General features: G+C 38.5%; 1 protein-coding gene across 2 annotated transcripts in view; it reads left to right on the forward strand.

The window, feature by feature from the left end:
• Positions 1-9,488: 9,488 nt before the first annotated feature.
• Positions 9,489-18,341, forward strand: part of dtnbp1b (dystrobrevin binding protein 1b) — a 49,440-nt gene continuing 40,587 nt past the window's right edge. For both annotated transcript variants that reach the window (XM_077196466.1, XM_077196468.1), the window contains exon 1: positions 9,489-9,745. In XM_077196466.1, the coding sequence (XP_077052581.1) occupies positions 9,703-9,745 (43 nt within the window). In that variant the 5' untranslated portion in view covers positions 9,489-9,702. The remainder of the gene's footprint in view (positions 9,746-18,341) is intronic.

Raw genomic sequence — 18,341 nt, forward strand, 5'->3', positions numbered from 1 at the left:
TGGTCTCCGTAGCAGACAAGAGCTGGTCTAAGGTCCAGGCTTTGCATTCTGAGCACGTATAACCGCAATGGAACGGACGGACAGAGAAAAGCCAGGGCTGGGTCTGCCTCCTCCGGGGCAGCTCTTGCAGGCTCACCACCTGGTTCTGTATGAGAGGTAGGAACCTTGGGCACATATCCAGGCTGGGGTCTCAATATTCTGAGAATAAGTGGTCCCAAACAGCTGGACCACCTGGGGAGGGAGACTCTACTCTCCCTGGGCCATAGGATGTCATGAGCCTCGTCAGCGGCGCGATTGAGCAGGCCTTTAGTAATAAGTGGAATGAAGCGACCTCAGAAGCTTCTGTCTCCGAGGAGGAGGTGGCGGGCTAGTTGTGACATGCGAGGGAAGTGTAGCGCAACGGTTGCAATGTTGTCCTTTCTGACCAGAACAAATTCGCTGAGTAGCGGTGACTCGAAGCGAGATGAACTGCAAGCAACTCGAGGCAATGGATGACAACGCAGTCGGAGGGCCGCCCAGACGTCCGTTACTGCATGCCCTTTGTATGTGGCCCCTCAGCCGGTATTGATTGACACTCGTTCTAGGGACCGTTGACCCGGAGGAACAAAAGGTCTGTTACAGATTGAGGGTTTGGCGGCAGGCTAGGGTGCTTTCACACGGAACGTGCCGCTCTGCCACAGCCACCTCGGGATTCGGCCGTGAAGTCAGTGCTGAAGTGGTCTTCATATGGAGGAAGCCGAGCGGCTGCGTCTACCATATGCTCCAGGAGCCTCTGAAGAGTTTCAGTGGGACCCTTTCTCACTTCTATACAGCACTAACCATCCACACACTCTTTTTCAGAGATGCGCTGGACCGAATCCATCTCCAAACTAGAAAAGAGATCCTCAGCCCGTGGACGAGTTTACTCTTTCCCAGTTGACCTGAGGACCCAACTGGCTGTGAGCACTTGAAGGGTAGGACTTTGTACTGATACTTCACACCCTTCGAACGCATGAACACAGGATGGCCTGTGGTGCGGAAGGATAGAGATCTGAAGTATATGTCTCTCAGGTCGAACGCTGCAGACCAATCTTGGGGACGGAAGTCAAGTGTGTATTTTCACTGACTGCGGAATCGCTGCGTTCCGACTCCGTCCCAGCTCCGGCGAACGCAATCCTCCGGAGCAGATACGCAGAGTTTCTAATTTTGCCAGATGCCAGAGAGCGCCGCAGGAGGTCGAGCACAGAAACAAAATAAAACATCTGGTAATTTTCAAAATAAAATTATCCGCTCAAGGCGGATCAAAACGATCCACTCAAGGCGGATCGTATTTCCCTGCCCTACACCTCGAAAACGTCATAATGGGCGGAGATTTTGTTTTATATACTTTTTCCTTTTCCAACAAGAACAATAGTTAACTTTATTTACACAGCCTACTACTTTCCCAATACATTCAAAAAGGAACCCAAAATACACATTTAGCATTTTCTAAGTTGATTATAGAATTATAAATATTGTACTTACCCATGGTGGAATCACAATAAGCTCCACAAAAAAGGGAGATCAGCAGGTAAGCACAGAGTTGTTTCCCCTCTACTCCTCTGGATGGAAACAAACTGTTGCTGGTTTTGTGGTTCTGTTTATAGAAACTACATCCTATTATATAACTCGATCATACGTAAATTCGCGAGATATCGCACATCCTCGTGACTTCAGCTGTCAGTCATGGCCGCAGCCGTTCCACAACAAATCCGGATCTGGTAGGTATTGAAGGACGACTGAGCACGGAGCCGACACGTAGCGGAGCCGATCTGCAGCCATCCCGCAGTTGGTGGAAATCCGGGGTTAGAAATGTGTCCGAGTGCGGTCCGCCTTGCTGTGATGTCATGCTGACATGTGTCAAAAAACTCTTGCGAGCGCAAGGCGCACGTGTCGGATTCTGCAGTCACGCGCAGTTGCTCTCCACTGACTGCGCTGATCAAAAGCATGATGGGAAACGACTTGCTGACGACACAGCTTAAAGGACAAGTTCGGTATTTTACACTTAAAGCCCTGTTTTAAGATCGTTTCTGATGAAATAGAACAGTTAAGATTGAAATTTGGACAAATGCTGCTGTCCCGAGAATTTTCGGGCTTCTGTGTTAGCACCCACCCACCTCCACAATGGTTTCATAGGGGCACTGGAAGAATCATTCATAAAACGCATTCAACTTTAGTTTACAAAGACGTGAAACTCACCGAGTGGTCTGGGGTGTTCACTGAAATGCTCACACAAAATAACGAACTTTTCTTTTAATGTTGATTGGTTTTAACAACCGTGATGTATTGTTCTCTTTTAAAATGTTTGATTTTAAAACTCGGATATAATGTGTTATGTGTGAATATTCCCAAACTCTCGGACAGTGCGATCTCTATGGGTAATGCAATGTAATTTTATTATTAAAAAAAACAAAAAAACACACACACACACACACACACACACACACACACACACACACACACACACACACACACACACACACACACACACACACACACACACACACACACACACATACAAACACACACACACACACACACACACACACACACACACACACACACACACACACACACACACACACATACACACACACACACATACATAGCCTATGTCTGTATTAAATAAAAAATGATTGATAAACACTTAATTGGAATGAAATTAAATAACAAGTACTTTGGGTGTCTTGTTCATTATATTTATTTTCATATAAAAGCAACAGAACTTAAATTATATCCAGTTTATTAGCAACACTGTGCACTAGCGTGAATCCCGTGAATCCCGCGATATCCATCATTGATCTCGCAGGTGTCAGATCCACTGCGAGAAGCGAGACACTCCTCCTCTCACTGCAGCCATCTCGACTACATTTCAGGTGAGTCAAGGCCTATCTCAAACAAGCCTATTGACTCCACCGCCATTCTGGAGCGGATCCGCAGCCGTTCCGCAGTTGGTGGAAATTGGGGGTGAGGCTCCGCCGTCTGTGCCGACAGCTGCAACTTATTTGCATTTAAAGGGATACAGACTAAAATGGTGCGTTTTTCTCAGCCCAAAAAAGTGACAATTTAAACATGCTGTAAAAAATTATCTGTTGGGTATTTTGAGCTAAAACTTCACATACACAGAGGCCTGTTCAATACAAGTGTCATATGTGGTTCATAAAAGACAATCCATGGTACCTTTCAATTTCACAAAAGGTTCTTTACAGTTAAAACAAGTTTTTTTTCTTTAGATTTTTTGATGTGTTCTTCAAACAAAGAAAACAAATCTTCTTGTAAGAAATGTTCCATGAAAGGTTCTTTGGGGAGCCACAAATGGTTATTTGGCATCGCTGTAAAAAAAACAAAAAACTTTTGGAGTGTAACTTATGTAGAACACATGAACTACCTCACATTTATAACTAAAGTCTGTGTGCTATAATTCATAAATTAGTTTTTGGCTACAGTTCATGTTCTTTATTAGCTGTGGCCACTGAAGTCATTAGTGCTGTAATAGGATATTTACATTTCCCCATAAACCCTGTATAAACCTCATGCTTAAGCTCATGTCAGATTTTTATGCTAATCTGTGTGCTGGCCCATCACAACTAACACATTCTGACATCAAACATGCCCAGAGGTCTCTGGTGCTGACCCTGGCTCTTAAATTACACAGTCAAATGTCAAGTGCATGCAGCTTTTCTGTTTCTTAATCTCCCTGCTCAGGGATTGAGGGCGAGGTGGAGAACAGGCGAGACAGTTTGCTTCGGTTCAGAAGCTTTTAAAGCTCTTCCATAAAATGCACCATTGTTAAAATCATTCCCTTCGATGTAAAGTATCTGAATGAATTCAGGTCACAGTCTGAATTAACGTAATGAATTGCAATGACCTGCTCAAATATCATAAGCACACATGGAGTTCATTTCAACACATGTACAGGTAGCATGTTAATGGAGTGAGTATATTATGCAGTTGAAAAATATTATATGATCATCTGAGAGCTCAATAGTTCATTCCCCTTGGTAAAATGTTCATAGACAAAGAGTATTACGCCTCATTACGCACAGAATGTACACACTTGTCAAGTCTCATTAAAGAGAAAAGGGAAAAGAATCTAGTAATCCAGTTTGCTGATCTAGCACATCTGTAAAGCTGGAGTATGAGCTCACCGCAGTTACTGGGCAGAAGTGCACACAGTCAGAGCAGATGACTTTGAATAAGTACTGCACCTCAACAATAATATTTCACTTTTTTTTGCTGTGAGGCGATTTTATTCACTTTGTTTTTTTCACATTCACTCTGTTCTCTACTATTTACTTGGGTGCAAATCAAACATGATTGCCAACTGCCCTAGGATACTACAGGCTCAGGCTACTACAGAGTGTTTTAGATGTAGGCTTTAAAGGGTTGCAGTGTGACTTCAATTAATTAGGGAACAATAGCAGACCTGTGCTTTCATTATATATATTATTTATCTTTATTATGCACAAACACACATACACACACACACATTTTGTGTTTTATGACATGATTTTACTGCTGTACAAACTTTCCCTAACCTTAAATCTAACCCTTTCAGAAAACATTTTGTTTTTTTACATTTTCTAAATAATTATCCATTTAATCGGGGAATACCTGGAACACACAAACAGACACAGACAGTTTTCTAAGACATTTTCTAATTAGGATTGAAATAAATGAATGAATTACATTATTTAGTAAATTATCTGATTCTCGTCAATTATCCTATGGTGGGATGTACAATCCTATTGGGTGATATTCAAAAGGATAAAAAGAGATTTTTTGGGGGCATATGATTTTTATTTAAATAAAAAAATACATTTTATTGATTTGATCTTGACTTTTAAAAATATTTATATATAATTAATAAAATTAATAATATTAATATTTACTACTAAATTACTGTAATACAACATTTTACTATACTATTAAAATAATTAAATAATACTGATATTAAAATAATATTATTTGTGATAAATTATGATTAGATAGGGGTGGGTGGGGTGTAGTTGGACATTCTATTTGATCAAACATGTTTTCCAATATCTATCCTGAGGCTGAACTTCATGGATCCAGCTAGACTGTGTCTTCCAGCTTTTTGATCTCCAGAGACACAGTGAGGTTCATCATGTGTCTGTGCTCTCCAAATAAACAAACCGCAAAATTAAATAAACAAAATCAAGTTATTTTTGTTGCTGCAGACCTCTAGTGATCAGAAACAGCAGCGCGAAAGATATGGGGTAGTTAATCAAAAGCCATTTACAGTGCCTGTCTGGATCACAACAGAGAGTTTTGCATTTCACAGAGCAACACTTGAATGGGAAATGCTTTGTCTGTAAAACAAGTATTCATAATGAGCCGTTTGTTGCATAACACAATTTCTGTGTTCTAAATTGCTACATAGTCTAAATCAATTGGCACGCTAGTATGGCTGCTCTTTATTGAATGATATTTCTGTATGTTACCCAAAAACCTTTGCTTATGGTTTAATATATATCCCAGATCCTTCTGAGATCAGTTGTAGTTATAATGCCATCGATGTAAGCACTACAGACTTTAATGTTGGCTGCAGCTAAAGGCGATTGAGAATCATAGCTGAGGTCATTATTGACATTATGGTGATTGAGAGGCATTGCTTCTGCCTGGAGTGCAGGATTCCTGCAGACGTGGCTATTTTCCACAGCTGCTGGGATTAGTTTGAGTGAATCCGTTTTTTTATAATGTGCTTCGTACAAATAACGCTTTCTTACTATAACCCTGAATGACCTCTTGGGTGGTTTAGGGGCTTGTTAAGAATGTATTTTAAGTGTTAAGTTAACATGAAAATAAAATTGATTTACTTTCTTCTTAATACTTGCATTTTGGGGCCTTATTGTGCAAAATTTGTCAAGGCAGAGAAAAAATGTCTCAGCTATGTCAGCTTCTTTTGTCTTGAGAAAGACTTAACAGTATAGCGACAAAAGGGAGAATATCCAACCCGATCTCACGGCAATTCATACGTATTTAATGAGGTGGCTAATTCGTACAAATTCATACGACCTCACTCGTACGAATTCATAAAATGTTTGCTAAATCGTACATATTTTACGAGTGAGGTCGTACGAATTGGTCATGAGGAAGCGTTGGAATATCAACTACAACCTTCGATATTACCACTACGTCCAGGGGAGTACGCAGCCCTCTCCTTCATCTGAAGGGATGCAAATATGAGAGTGGCATAATATAATTGGCAAAAACTCTCGCCATCAAAACTCAACCCCTAGGGAATCTGTAGGGGAGCTCCAGCTCTACTTAAATACCCTAGAAAAATTATGGGAAAGCGCTCACGACGATCTGTACTCTCGACGATCCATAAAAGACACCATTCTTAAGTTATAGAGTGCAAGATAACAAAGGAGGAATGATTCGAGGTAGCTTCTTACCGTGAATGCATCAGCATGAGTGCCTCCAACTCCATTGAGAGCCGAACACGCTCGTGCAAACACTAGATTCCTATCCCTTGGAAGAGAATCAACAAGAACAGAGTTTCTAGCTCCAGGGATAACACAAATGCATTATTATGAGCACACCCAGTTCCTTCGGGAGTTGAATGTGCTCCAAAAGTGTTTATCTTACACACGCATACAAACGGCTCTTGAAGACAAAAAAGCTGATGGCGTGTTTTACAGGCGTCCTTACGAACACTCCGCTTGTGATGTCATGGACTGTCGTCAGCCAATAAATTGGTATGTTAATCATGCAGGTGGTGGTGATGGCGCAATGGATAAGACACATGCCTTTGGTGTGAGAGACCCGGGTTCGAATCCACTGTGAGACACCAATGTGTCCCTGAGCAAGACACTTAACCCCTAGTTTCTCCAGAGGTGTGCGACCTCTGACATAGCAATTGTAAGTCACTTTGGATAAAAGCGTCAGCTAAAATGAATAAATGTAAATGTTGTTGCCCATAGCGTCAATCCAAGACACAGTGTCAAAGTTCTACTTCAAAAGGGAACAGATTTAAACAATTAAATATAGAAACCATTTTATCTTTCCTAACACCCTATAGGACAGCGGTTTAGAGAATGGAAGTATGGCTTTATTTTATCTGTTTATAATAAAACTATATGTTTCATCTACATGACTGTTTTGAATAACAGTAGATTTGTGTTTAGCTGTGATAATCTAATCTTCTGCTTATTGAGCTCTCAAATGATTCACTCTGGGATGGTGCTACATTTTGCGTCCAATCATTTGGAGAGGCAATCAAGAAGAGCTGTGGCTCCCTGCCTCTCAAATCAATTACATGTATTCGTTATGATATCCAATTAGCTTCATATTGACTGCCAGGGTGTATCATTCATGTCGAATGAAAAATAATAGCTAATCCATCTAGTACTGGCAGCTTTCATTTTTCACACAGTAATGCTATTGTTAACTGGCAAATGTAGTGGCGTTTTTGTGGTCCTTTGACAAATGAAACATACTGTTGTGCAGAAGTGGTCTGCAGGTAACAGGTGATTTAAAAATGACTGTGAAGGGTCATAATATATACATTTTGTCATAATTATTTTCTCATGTTTTAATTCTATGTAAACTTGACGCTTGAGATTTGGTTGTACTCCACAGTCAATGATCTAGGTTTGGCTGATTAGTATGAGCTTGACCCTGCTGGTAGATGCTGACACTACATCTTTCTGATGCCATAAAGCATTTCTCCATTGAAGGCTTTTGAAATGCAGTTAAAGGTAGCAATAGCAAGCTAGCTTTGAAAGCATGAGATCCCACCCTCCCTTTAGAGCATTTACAAAACCATGCTTCCTCCAAAAGACATGAACGCACACAGCAGAGTCTGCAAAGCATCAAGAGACGAGAGACAGCATTAAACTTCCCTAATGTCTCAAGGAACATAACATTACAATAAAAATAAACATAAACAACTAACCTGTACCACTTTACTGCTGCAGATTCATTTCAGCGTTGATAGAATTGCAATTTAAATGCCACAAAAACCCCTCCAAGAATAACATCACTGGTTTCCATCTCTTCCAAATTGCTGTAGGTATGGCATGAACGCAGTATAAGCTCTTTGTTTTGGTTCAGGAGGAACTGTAAAAGGTGGCTGGTGTTTCGGTTGCATTGCTCTGTGACTGACGTCTGTCTAACTCTGCATAGCATGAAACATGCTGTTGATGTGTGATGTCTGCATGAGCAGGGTGCACAGACATATGAAAATACATACATTGACAGGCAGGTAGAACTTTTTATCATTGCATTCGGATTGAATATAAAGATTGGACTAACATTTTATGGTCCTACGCCTTATACGTTATATGTACATATGAATACATTTAGATCACTTTAACTTAGTGATTGCTGTCAGGATGTAAAGAGACTTTCAACCAGCATAACAAAAAATGTTTCTGGAACAAATCACCTAGCCTGCCTTTAACTTAAACTAATTACTTACCACTTATTACAAAACTAATTAAAACCATTTTTCATTACTTTAAATAAAATAGAGGTTAATTGGTAACACTTTACAATTTGTTATTATTAGTTAACTACGTTAAATAAATACTTCAATTTAAAAAAAAAATACTTCTAGCATTTATTAATCTTAGTTAGAGGTTAATTGGTAACACTTTACAATTTGTTATTATTAGTTAACTACGTTAAATAAATACTTCAATTTTAAAAAAAATACTTGTAGTATTTATTAATCTTAGTTATAGCTATTCTAAGTTCAACATTTACTAATACATTATTAAAATCAAAAATTATATTTGTTAATATAACAAGGAGCAGTTGTGTTTGTATTACCGTTAACAAAGATAAATAAATACTGTAACAAATGTATTGCTCATTGTTATTTAATGTTTGCTAATGCATTAACTAACACAATACAGTATATATCACAATTGAAGTGCACAGTAGCATTCAATTTTTGAAGAGTTTAGCTGCTGCATCTGTAACTGTGATGGAGAAGCACCATTCAATCTTACATGTAGCATGTTATTTTTCATGTTAGAGTATGTTATGGTATTATTATTATCAGATTTAAACACATTTTTACATGTTCTAAAGAAATTGTGAGTGTTCTCGGGTGTTTGCCTGAGCATTGCTATGTGGTTGCTTACTGGCCCAAGTAAAAAGGTTCTACAGCCAAGTGAATTGAACATTACTATTTTCTAGTTGAAATGCTTATAGAAGATTTGCTACTTACTAGCCAGTGGCAGGTGGTATTAGTCATTCTTAGTCTACAGACATTTGATTGGACATTGTGAATATTTTTGGGTTTTTTTCTGTCTGTACTTCAAGAACTCTCACTATTTCTTTTTATCTTCTGTGTTTATCTACATCTTCTATTCATGATTTCCTTGCTTCATTAATGCAGTCTCTTTTTTCTCTCTCTGAGCGGTTCCCCTCCTGAGGTGCTGAGTGGTACATTCCAATCTACTACTCACTGCTGCTCTGCCTCTCAGTCCATCAGACAGCCGAGCGCTCGCTGTACGCTGCACTGCTCTACAGCATCACTGGCCGTCGTAAGTGTGTGTGTGTGTGTGTCTAAGCCTCCAGTGCTGCTCGTCTAGACGTTCAGGATGTGTGGCAGGTGGTTTGTGCTATAAACAAACAACAACACCCCCTGCCCACTCCGGCTCTCCCACTGCAAGGCTCCTGGTCAGACTCAGCAGCGGCTCTGGGATGGCTTCCCCAGGATCCGCCAGTGGCAGCAAGAGAAATTCCTGTAAGTGGCATCTCTCTTTCTTTCATTGCTGATGGTTTTTCTGACCCGCAGTGTTTCAGACTCCGTATGGGCTGTTTATAGATGTGCATGCTGGAACAGGGCAGCTGTTGATCAGGATCTCAGATAAGACTTGGCTTATTTTGGTGGAGTGCTATAATGTCTCATTATTTCTGATGTTTATTCATGCTTCAGGATCCAGAATTTACACTGGACTTCATATTGTCTATCTTGTAAAAGTAAACAAATGTGCCCTTAAAATCAAACATTGAAATTTAATCACATTACCATGAACCACAATATGCAAAAAATTTGTTTTTTTATTATTTGCTAATTATTGTGCCTCTTGAATTTCGATTCTTTCCCGCTTTCAGCAGCAGAACACTCTAGTTTTGCAAAAACTGTGTTTATCCTATGCATAAATGTATAATGAAGCCTGTCCATTTTTTCGTCTGCTCAATTTGGCTAGCTTCTACCAAATACAGATTCATTTGCAACAAAGTTCAACAGAATTTTATTGGACCCACAGCCTTTGGCATCACTAAAGGTTTTGATGACTGCTTTAACGCAACAATGACTTTAAAAATAAATGGATGTTTTCTCCATCTTTAAATGTTGATTAACCTATTTATCTAGTTATTCTAACAATGTATGCTTATATGTTTGCATTTTTTATTAGCATTTAACATTGTTTGTATGTTTCACAAGTTGAGAAGCACTGCTCTTAAGCACTGTTGCTACTGTTTCCAAGCTGCAGTTTTATAGCTTTGTCCAGTGCTATTTTTCCACAAGTAAAACTTTCATTAATATTTCATTGGGTTTGAAGATATTGGTGCAGCAGAGAGGAATAATAGCAGCATGTATGAGTCAGTGTGAAAGCTGTGTGATGGAGAATCCTCAGGGGACGAACTTGAGTACTGAGTATTGATGAAGCACAGAGGCACACTGTGATATCGCACACACATGCAAAAACAAAACCTCGCATCTCTATGTGCCATTTTTCTAGTGCCTTTGAGTCTGTTTGGCTTTTCATGTTGATTATTACTGCAGGAGAGGTCTCGAAATCTCGTTATTATGACGACCCCACCCATCCCCCCGTCCGTCTCTCCTCCTCAGGATGTGATTTACAGTCAATGCTCTCTCAGACCCTGGAAACCTCATCCCAGATAACATTAAATTACTAAACCAACCAGCTTTCAATGACTCTCAATGCATTTAGGTTTCAAATCAGCATCAGATGTGAGGGTTATTTTGTCTCTTCAGTGTTTTGACACAAATTGGCTTAAATAAGGCCATTCAGTTAATCTATTCATTTGGATCTTAAAGGGATAGTTACCAAAAAATAAAAATGTACATATGTTGCTTCGAACCTGTATGACTTTCTTTTTTGTCCATGGAACACAAAAGGAGAAACTTTGAATGTTCATGCATCCACACAAAATCTTATTCTTAGTAGCATATGGTACATCAATAGCCCCTTTCACACAGCAATCCTGGGAAATTAGCGTATTAAAGTTCATTGAAAGAATGTTTTTTTATGTAAGTTTGTTTTTTTAGCAAAAGCAGATAACTCCACCAGTAATTTTTTGGCAAAAGCAAATAACTCCACATTTCATGTTTCAGAGTAAAACAAAACCTAGTAATTGCTATGATATATAATAAAACACTCACAACAATAAAACACAACAATCTTTATAACGTTTATCTCCTCAGCTGACATAGACGCCTGAAAAACGTTGTTGTTGTGATTAGTGTAATTTGCTTCCTTTCATTTAAATAATTTACTCCCAAGACATATGCAAAAAAAGTGGTGATGCCAGGTTGAGTTGCGTTGGTAGTGTGTTGTTGCCATGTCCAAAAGATGCCCCAACCCCTCCCGGATCTAATGCGGTTATGGTAAGGGTCGTGACAGTTCTGAAAATAACTTAAAGTGGTTGACCAATCACAACACACTTGTCCAGCCAACCAAGTACACTGCATTTTTCGGAAGGAGGGACTTCATTGCAACAGGAACTAATAACACAGAGGTCTTCAACCCTATTACTAGGACCTAAAAAAGCTTTGTCCCAATTTAGAGGCTGCATCCTTTAAAGGAATCGGACTTCAGAGGCTGCATCCTTCCAAGGCCACAAAAGTTGGACAGAGCGTTGTTAGATGGCTTTAACAAAAGCATCTAACACAGATTAAATACCTCATAGCTCACAGTATTTCTATCTTTAAGGTTTGTAAGTTATCTTTAAAAATCAATTTCCCTATGGATAAATTGGATTTTTATTAACAAAACACTCTGTTTGACTTTACTGACATCAAATCTGTAATACGGCTCATCTTAATGCATCATGTTTGAATGTATGCAAATAAGGACATATATAATGAGTTAAATAATAACATAATTTAAATTCTCAGTGAATGTTTCTTGAAGAGGATTTAGATGATGCTCAAGTGAGAACTATTGTTGGATAGTCCTGTTTTGGATTTACACACAGAACTTTTTGCTGACAGCTAAAACCCATCTGTCTGTGAGATGACAGAGGTGCGGATTAAAAGCCTATTGAGCAGAATTCAGCAGAGAGCTGGGCTCTAATCTCACTGTCTTCTCGCTTGTCTCTCCTCTGGTTCATTTTACTTTATGCATGCCAGATTCACTTGCTTTTACATTAAATATTAAAATTGTTTAAATTAGCATGCAACAGAAATGATTAGTGTCTTTGTATGGAGTGAATTTGGCAGTGTGCTATAGGCTTTGCTCTCTCTATCTCTTTCTTCCTGGCATTGCTCTGTGTTTTTACACAGCAATTATTTCATAAGGATGACAGCTGCAGACATGGATTGGATTTTGAGGTGAGTGTTTGTGTGTGTGTGTGTTTTGATGTCGAACACAAGGCAGTGTGGTGAAAGCTTGTTTACTGACGTGTTTTTGACAGTAGCACGTATAGAAAAATGAAAATTGCAGGTCAAGCTTCTCTTCATAAATTCGATGTATGTGATTGTCATGTTTATACATGATCTACTACATGAGTATGATTGTAAAGTGACTAAATGCATAGAAATCTTGCACATCTATGGCCCTTATATCTTCTTTATCCAGTACAAATATTCTTTCTGGTCTGCTATGTAGTCACACACTGTTCAGTGTTTTGAGTCTTGATTGTGTCTAGATCTCTAAGGTCTCAGAGCAGATCTGACTCATATCATTCATCAGTGGGTTGCCAGATAGTCTATGCTGCTTATAATGCTACTGTTATAATCAACAAAGCTGTTTATGTTGCAAGCATGTAATACAACCACAACAAAACGAGAACGCTAGTTATAATAAATAAACAGGGAAGAATTTTTGAAAATTTAGTGTAATGCTATTTAGCATAGTCATTTTGCATGTTTAATGACATAATATAGTAGTCTCCCTACATGGTCTCAAAATACTTTAATATTTGTAAATATTACAAAATATAATGGAGGATGTCTTAATGGACTATTAATGTGCCCTTTGTTCATTACATGAAGGGAGGATTATGTCTTTACAACATCGCTACAGAAGCAATCGTGATGGGAATACATCATTGAGTTTCATGCTGCATTACACAAGTACAGTAAATAGTCTAGGGAGGTTGGCACAGCAGCACGCTCACACTCGGAGAGCACCTGGTTAAACAGGTGCTTGTACAGAGGCAAACAGACCTGTGCTGCTCAAACTACTTAACCTCTGTGTGAGCAGTGAAGTGTGCTGACGGTTTCCGGAGGTTAAAGGGGCATGTAAACATTTGGGAATAATGGACATGGATGCTCAGAACAAGAGCTGGAAGTAAAGGAGCAAAAAGAGAGAATGTTTTTTGATGTAGAATCTGTGCTGCTGCTAATTGGTGGCGGATGTGGCTAAGAGCGCAAAAGGAAGACTCGCTCAGAGGGAATTATTATATGTGTGTGAGAGTGTAGAAGACACACATGGATGTCTAGATATAATAGTTGAACTGGGACTGACCCATATTCTATATGCAGCTTTATATGGGGATAAAATGGAACTGTACTGTTACTTGTGAATGAAGATGCTATGCTAATTTACATTTTTCTTGGAGTGATTAAATGATATGAGCTGTTGGTAATAGCAACCAGTATTACAAGTCAGAGCAAGTCAGGAAGCCTTTTTTATAAGCCTAAAGTCAAAGTGAATTTCCACTGAGTCTGTCTGCAGTTAAAAAAAAAAAAATGAACAGACAAATCGCATGTGGAAATGTTATCTTTATGTGATCAGGCCTTAAGCCTTTGTATATGTAATCAAATTGAGTCAAGAGGAATGATTCAAAATAAATACTGTTTGTTTATTTATTTATGTATTTATTTTGTTATGCTTTTGATATATATATATATATATATATATATATATATATATATATTGTTATTGTTTATCATTAATACTTTTAAGTTTTTATTACTTCTATTGATAGTATTTCTAATATTATTATTTTTAAAAGAATATTAAGAAGATAATATTCTTATCTTCTTAAGAATATTTCTTAAGTACTTCATTATCAAAAAATACCAGTAGAAATAAAGTAGAAATAAATCATTATGGTAGCAATTTTACGTTACCAACCATTTTCTTTGAATTACCATGGAGTGCCATGTAATAGCATTGTACTTGTATAGGGTAATTATTCAGTAATTATTCAGTATGAAATCATCACTGTCCCACGAACTGCTACAGTGTTGCCAGGGATGCCGGTGTTAAACGGATTTACAATACACAGCACTATACAAATGTGTTTTTGAATAGCCATGAATTTGTGTTTTGGATTTTTCAAAATGAAATGGAAATGAAATATGGTAGATAATTACCTGGCTTATGCCGTGTATGTGGACTGTAAATCTGTTTTTCAGTTCTGCTATCAAACAGGTCTATACGTGATTAACTTGCTTGCTGGGATAATGCAAATAAACACATGTTCAAATCTGTTATTCTGAACGACATTTTATACTAGCGTTTTCTCTCCTCAAACTTTTTATGAACAAACCTGCTCACAATCCCCATCTGGGACTGTCTAGAAATGATTTATTCCAAGTGATCTGAAGTTAGGCAAAAAACCTGAAGGGTATGTTGGTGTATATTGCAAATAATGTTCCCCCCAAATCAAGTTGCCCTCAGAACTGTGATTCGATTCAAGTCCAAACCTCTGGGTCCCAGTGCAGGCAGATGAGATGAGACGTAACCATGGCCCTGGGACCTCAAAGAGGTTCAAAGGAGAGACAATTCTGAGATGAGACGATTCAATCAATGCTGAAGACGTCAGCCTGCTAGCATCTTTATTAAGGCTTTTTTTCTGTTCTCACTTAATCTGCATGTTTGAAGTGTGAGACCCTTTTAATAGCTCAAAAAACATACTTAAATGGATTGTTGTTTATTGAAAATTCTGTCATCATTTACTCATCCTCATGAAGTTCCAAACATGTATGACTTTTTCATACTCTGGAACACAAAAGAAGAATGTTTGGCTCCCATTGACTTCCATTGTATATACAGTAAAAGTATAATGGTCAATGGGAACCAAAGTGGTTTTGTTACCAACATTCTTTTGAAAAATCGTGTGGGATGAGTAAAAGATGACAGAATTAAAAATTTTGGGTGAACACACTGTAAATATACATTGTTACAAAATGTTTGTAATTTTTTCAGAAAATAATTGTAAAAAACCTGTTAATTGGTTAACTGTACATTACTGTATCAAATATGGTGAAGAACTGTAAATGACTAAACACTTTGATATATTTGAAATTACTGTAGAATACTATCATGTTTATAGGCTTTGCAAGTAAAAACTATAAATGAACTTATAATTTACAGAGAAAAACAATAAAATGTCATTCCCATGGTGGTTATCGGTATATTTTAAGGTAAAAATCAGATTTCGGTACCATGATCATGAAAAATATGGTTTTAAGTTTTAGAATATACTGGCAACAATATGCCATCCTGTAATACCTGACAAATTGCCATTATATTTTCTGGTAATCACAGCTGTCACGTTTTATTGTGTACAGTAAGTCATTTGCCAAATGGACTTCAACAGCTACTTTTTAATGTTCAATAATGTTTGTTTACTGGGTTTTGATTAACCCAAAGCAACAATAAACACATTTGAAAGGAATTGAATAGGTTTATAATTACTATCATTGTTTTACAATATTGCACTTGGGTCTCTGGGACCATAAACAGAAAGGAAGCCAATCTTAACCGGACATCATCTCAAGTCTGATGACGGATATTCCTAACTGATACGTCCAACTGACCATAAATGCATCCTATGGGGGTTATGTGCAACAAGCTTTCCTATTCAGAAAAACAGGTCGCATTGCTTCCAGTTCGGGTCTTTTCTATGAGCTTCAATAAATGTAGAGCCGTTTTACTCATACCTTCAAAGGAGCGAGCAAAGATGAGCATAACCGATGTCTATCGCAGATTGATGTTTAAAAGTTTTTTTTTAATTATTATTCTCACTAACATTATTTGTATATATAGATATTTAAATCAATCAAAACACCCAAAATAAAAAGAACTAGCTAGGTTAGCTAAATACCTTAAAATTCCATAGATATCGTCATCAGTTTGTACTGCCCTTAAAAACTTTCTCAGACAAGCGGATGCTATGTGACCTGTTTTCCTGTTTGTTCATGTGATGTTTGGCATAAAGCCTGTTCCCCGTATAATGACTTGAATAATTCAGCATACGAACATAGCAAATGTACAAACGTTATATTGTCATTAGCTTAACCTGTCTCAGCCTAGAGGAATACAGAGATATTTTTGTTTTGCTTTATGGTCTCCATTCTTGAGTGTGAAAGAGTAATCACACACACACACACACACACACACACACACACACACACACACACACACACACACACACACACACACACACACACACACACACACACACACACACACACACACACACACACACACACACCACACACACACACACACACACACACACACACACACACACACACACACAAACACACACACACACACACACACACACACACACACACACACACACACACACACACACACACACAGTTCAAGTTGTAATACCAGTGTAATATCCATGTCATTATACACATTTGTGTCCTCACAAATCACAAAAACACACACACACACACACACACACACACACACACACACACACACACACACACACACACACACACACACACGCACGCACGTACATGTACACAGGGAGGGAGACTGGGAAAGCAAGCTGCCAGTCTGTAGTAAACTGCCTTTTAAGCAAATTAGATGTGTTGTTTGAGTTGGACTCCTAGCAGATGAGAGCCGGATTAGTGTCCCTTCTGCAGGTTATTCACAGAGAGTCCACTCACTCACACACACACACACACACACACACACACACACACACACACACACACACACACACTCACTCACTCACTCACTCACTCACTCACTCACTCACTCACTCACTCACTCACTCACTCACTCACTCACTCACTCACTCACTCACACACACACACACACACACACACACACACACACACACACACACACACACACACACACACACACACACACACACACACACACACACACACACACACACACACACAAACACACCCACACACACACTTAGTTATTCTCATGATTGTCCTCATTGAATTTCATTTGAATTTCTCTTTAAACTCTCTGTTTTGACCAACTCTCTGAAATGAGCATCAGCACTTTGGTGCTCTTTCACTCTGAATGTGGGTTTGCTGGTCAAATGTGGTCAAACTTCCCCATTCTTCAGTTACGACAAAAAATGTGCTTAACTATGCCCCTCGATTAAGATTGAAATGATGGGATCTTGCTAAAACTAAACTTTACTCATGTTTTTTAAGATCCATAAGAGAAATGTGCAGAGCAGTAGGTGCTACACACTACCGGTCAAAAGTTTGGAATAATTCAGATTAGGGCTGCACGATTTGGGGAAAATGTCATATTGCGATTATTGAGGTCAATATTGCGATTGCGATATAATAAACAAATGGTTTCATGAGTCAACTGGCTTGATTCTAAAGCAAAATGCACACATAGTGATAATTCTGAAATGTATATTTCTCAACTCAGACTAGCAACAACAACAACTAGATGATTGATGACACCTATAGTAATCAATACCCCCCCCCCCACACACACACACACACTCTAAACGTTAATAACGCGCCTCATTCTCTCACATCTCTTTACGTTAATCATAAGACTGCTCTTATGTTATGAAGATACTCGACAAAACAACATTTTGTCATAATTGTATGTGTTATTGTTCGTTCAAGTGCGAAAGAGAACTGTATTCTGGCGCGCAGTCTGTGCATGCATGATACTGGCGTGCCTCTTTCTGTGAGTCACAGTCAGGACATTCACAGGCAGTGTGCTCTCTTTTCACAGGCAGCGCGCATGAATGGTTTAAAAGCATTTGCACGAATAAGAGCGGATCATGTAACACTAGCCAAAGGATGACAAAAAATAACAGATGCTGCGTTAATTGCGTTAACAGCCCTAATTTGTTTATTTCATATAAAATCCAAGATCGAGATTGCGATTGCAATATTC

This window comes from Siphateles boraxobius, unplaced genomic scaffold (genome assembly GCF_051911475.1).
Source record: "Siphateles boraxobius isolate OS27281-9 unplaced genomic scaffold, OSU_SipBor_1 35, whole genome shotgun sequence".
NCBI lineage: Eukaryota > Metazoa > Chordata > Actinopteri > Cypriniformes > Leuciscidae > Siphateles > Siphateles boraxobius.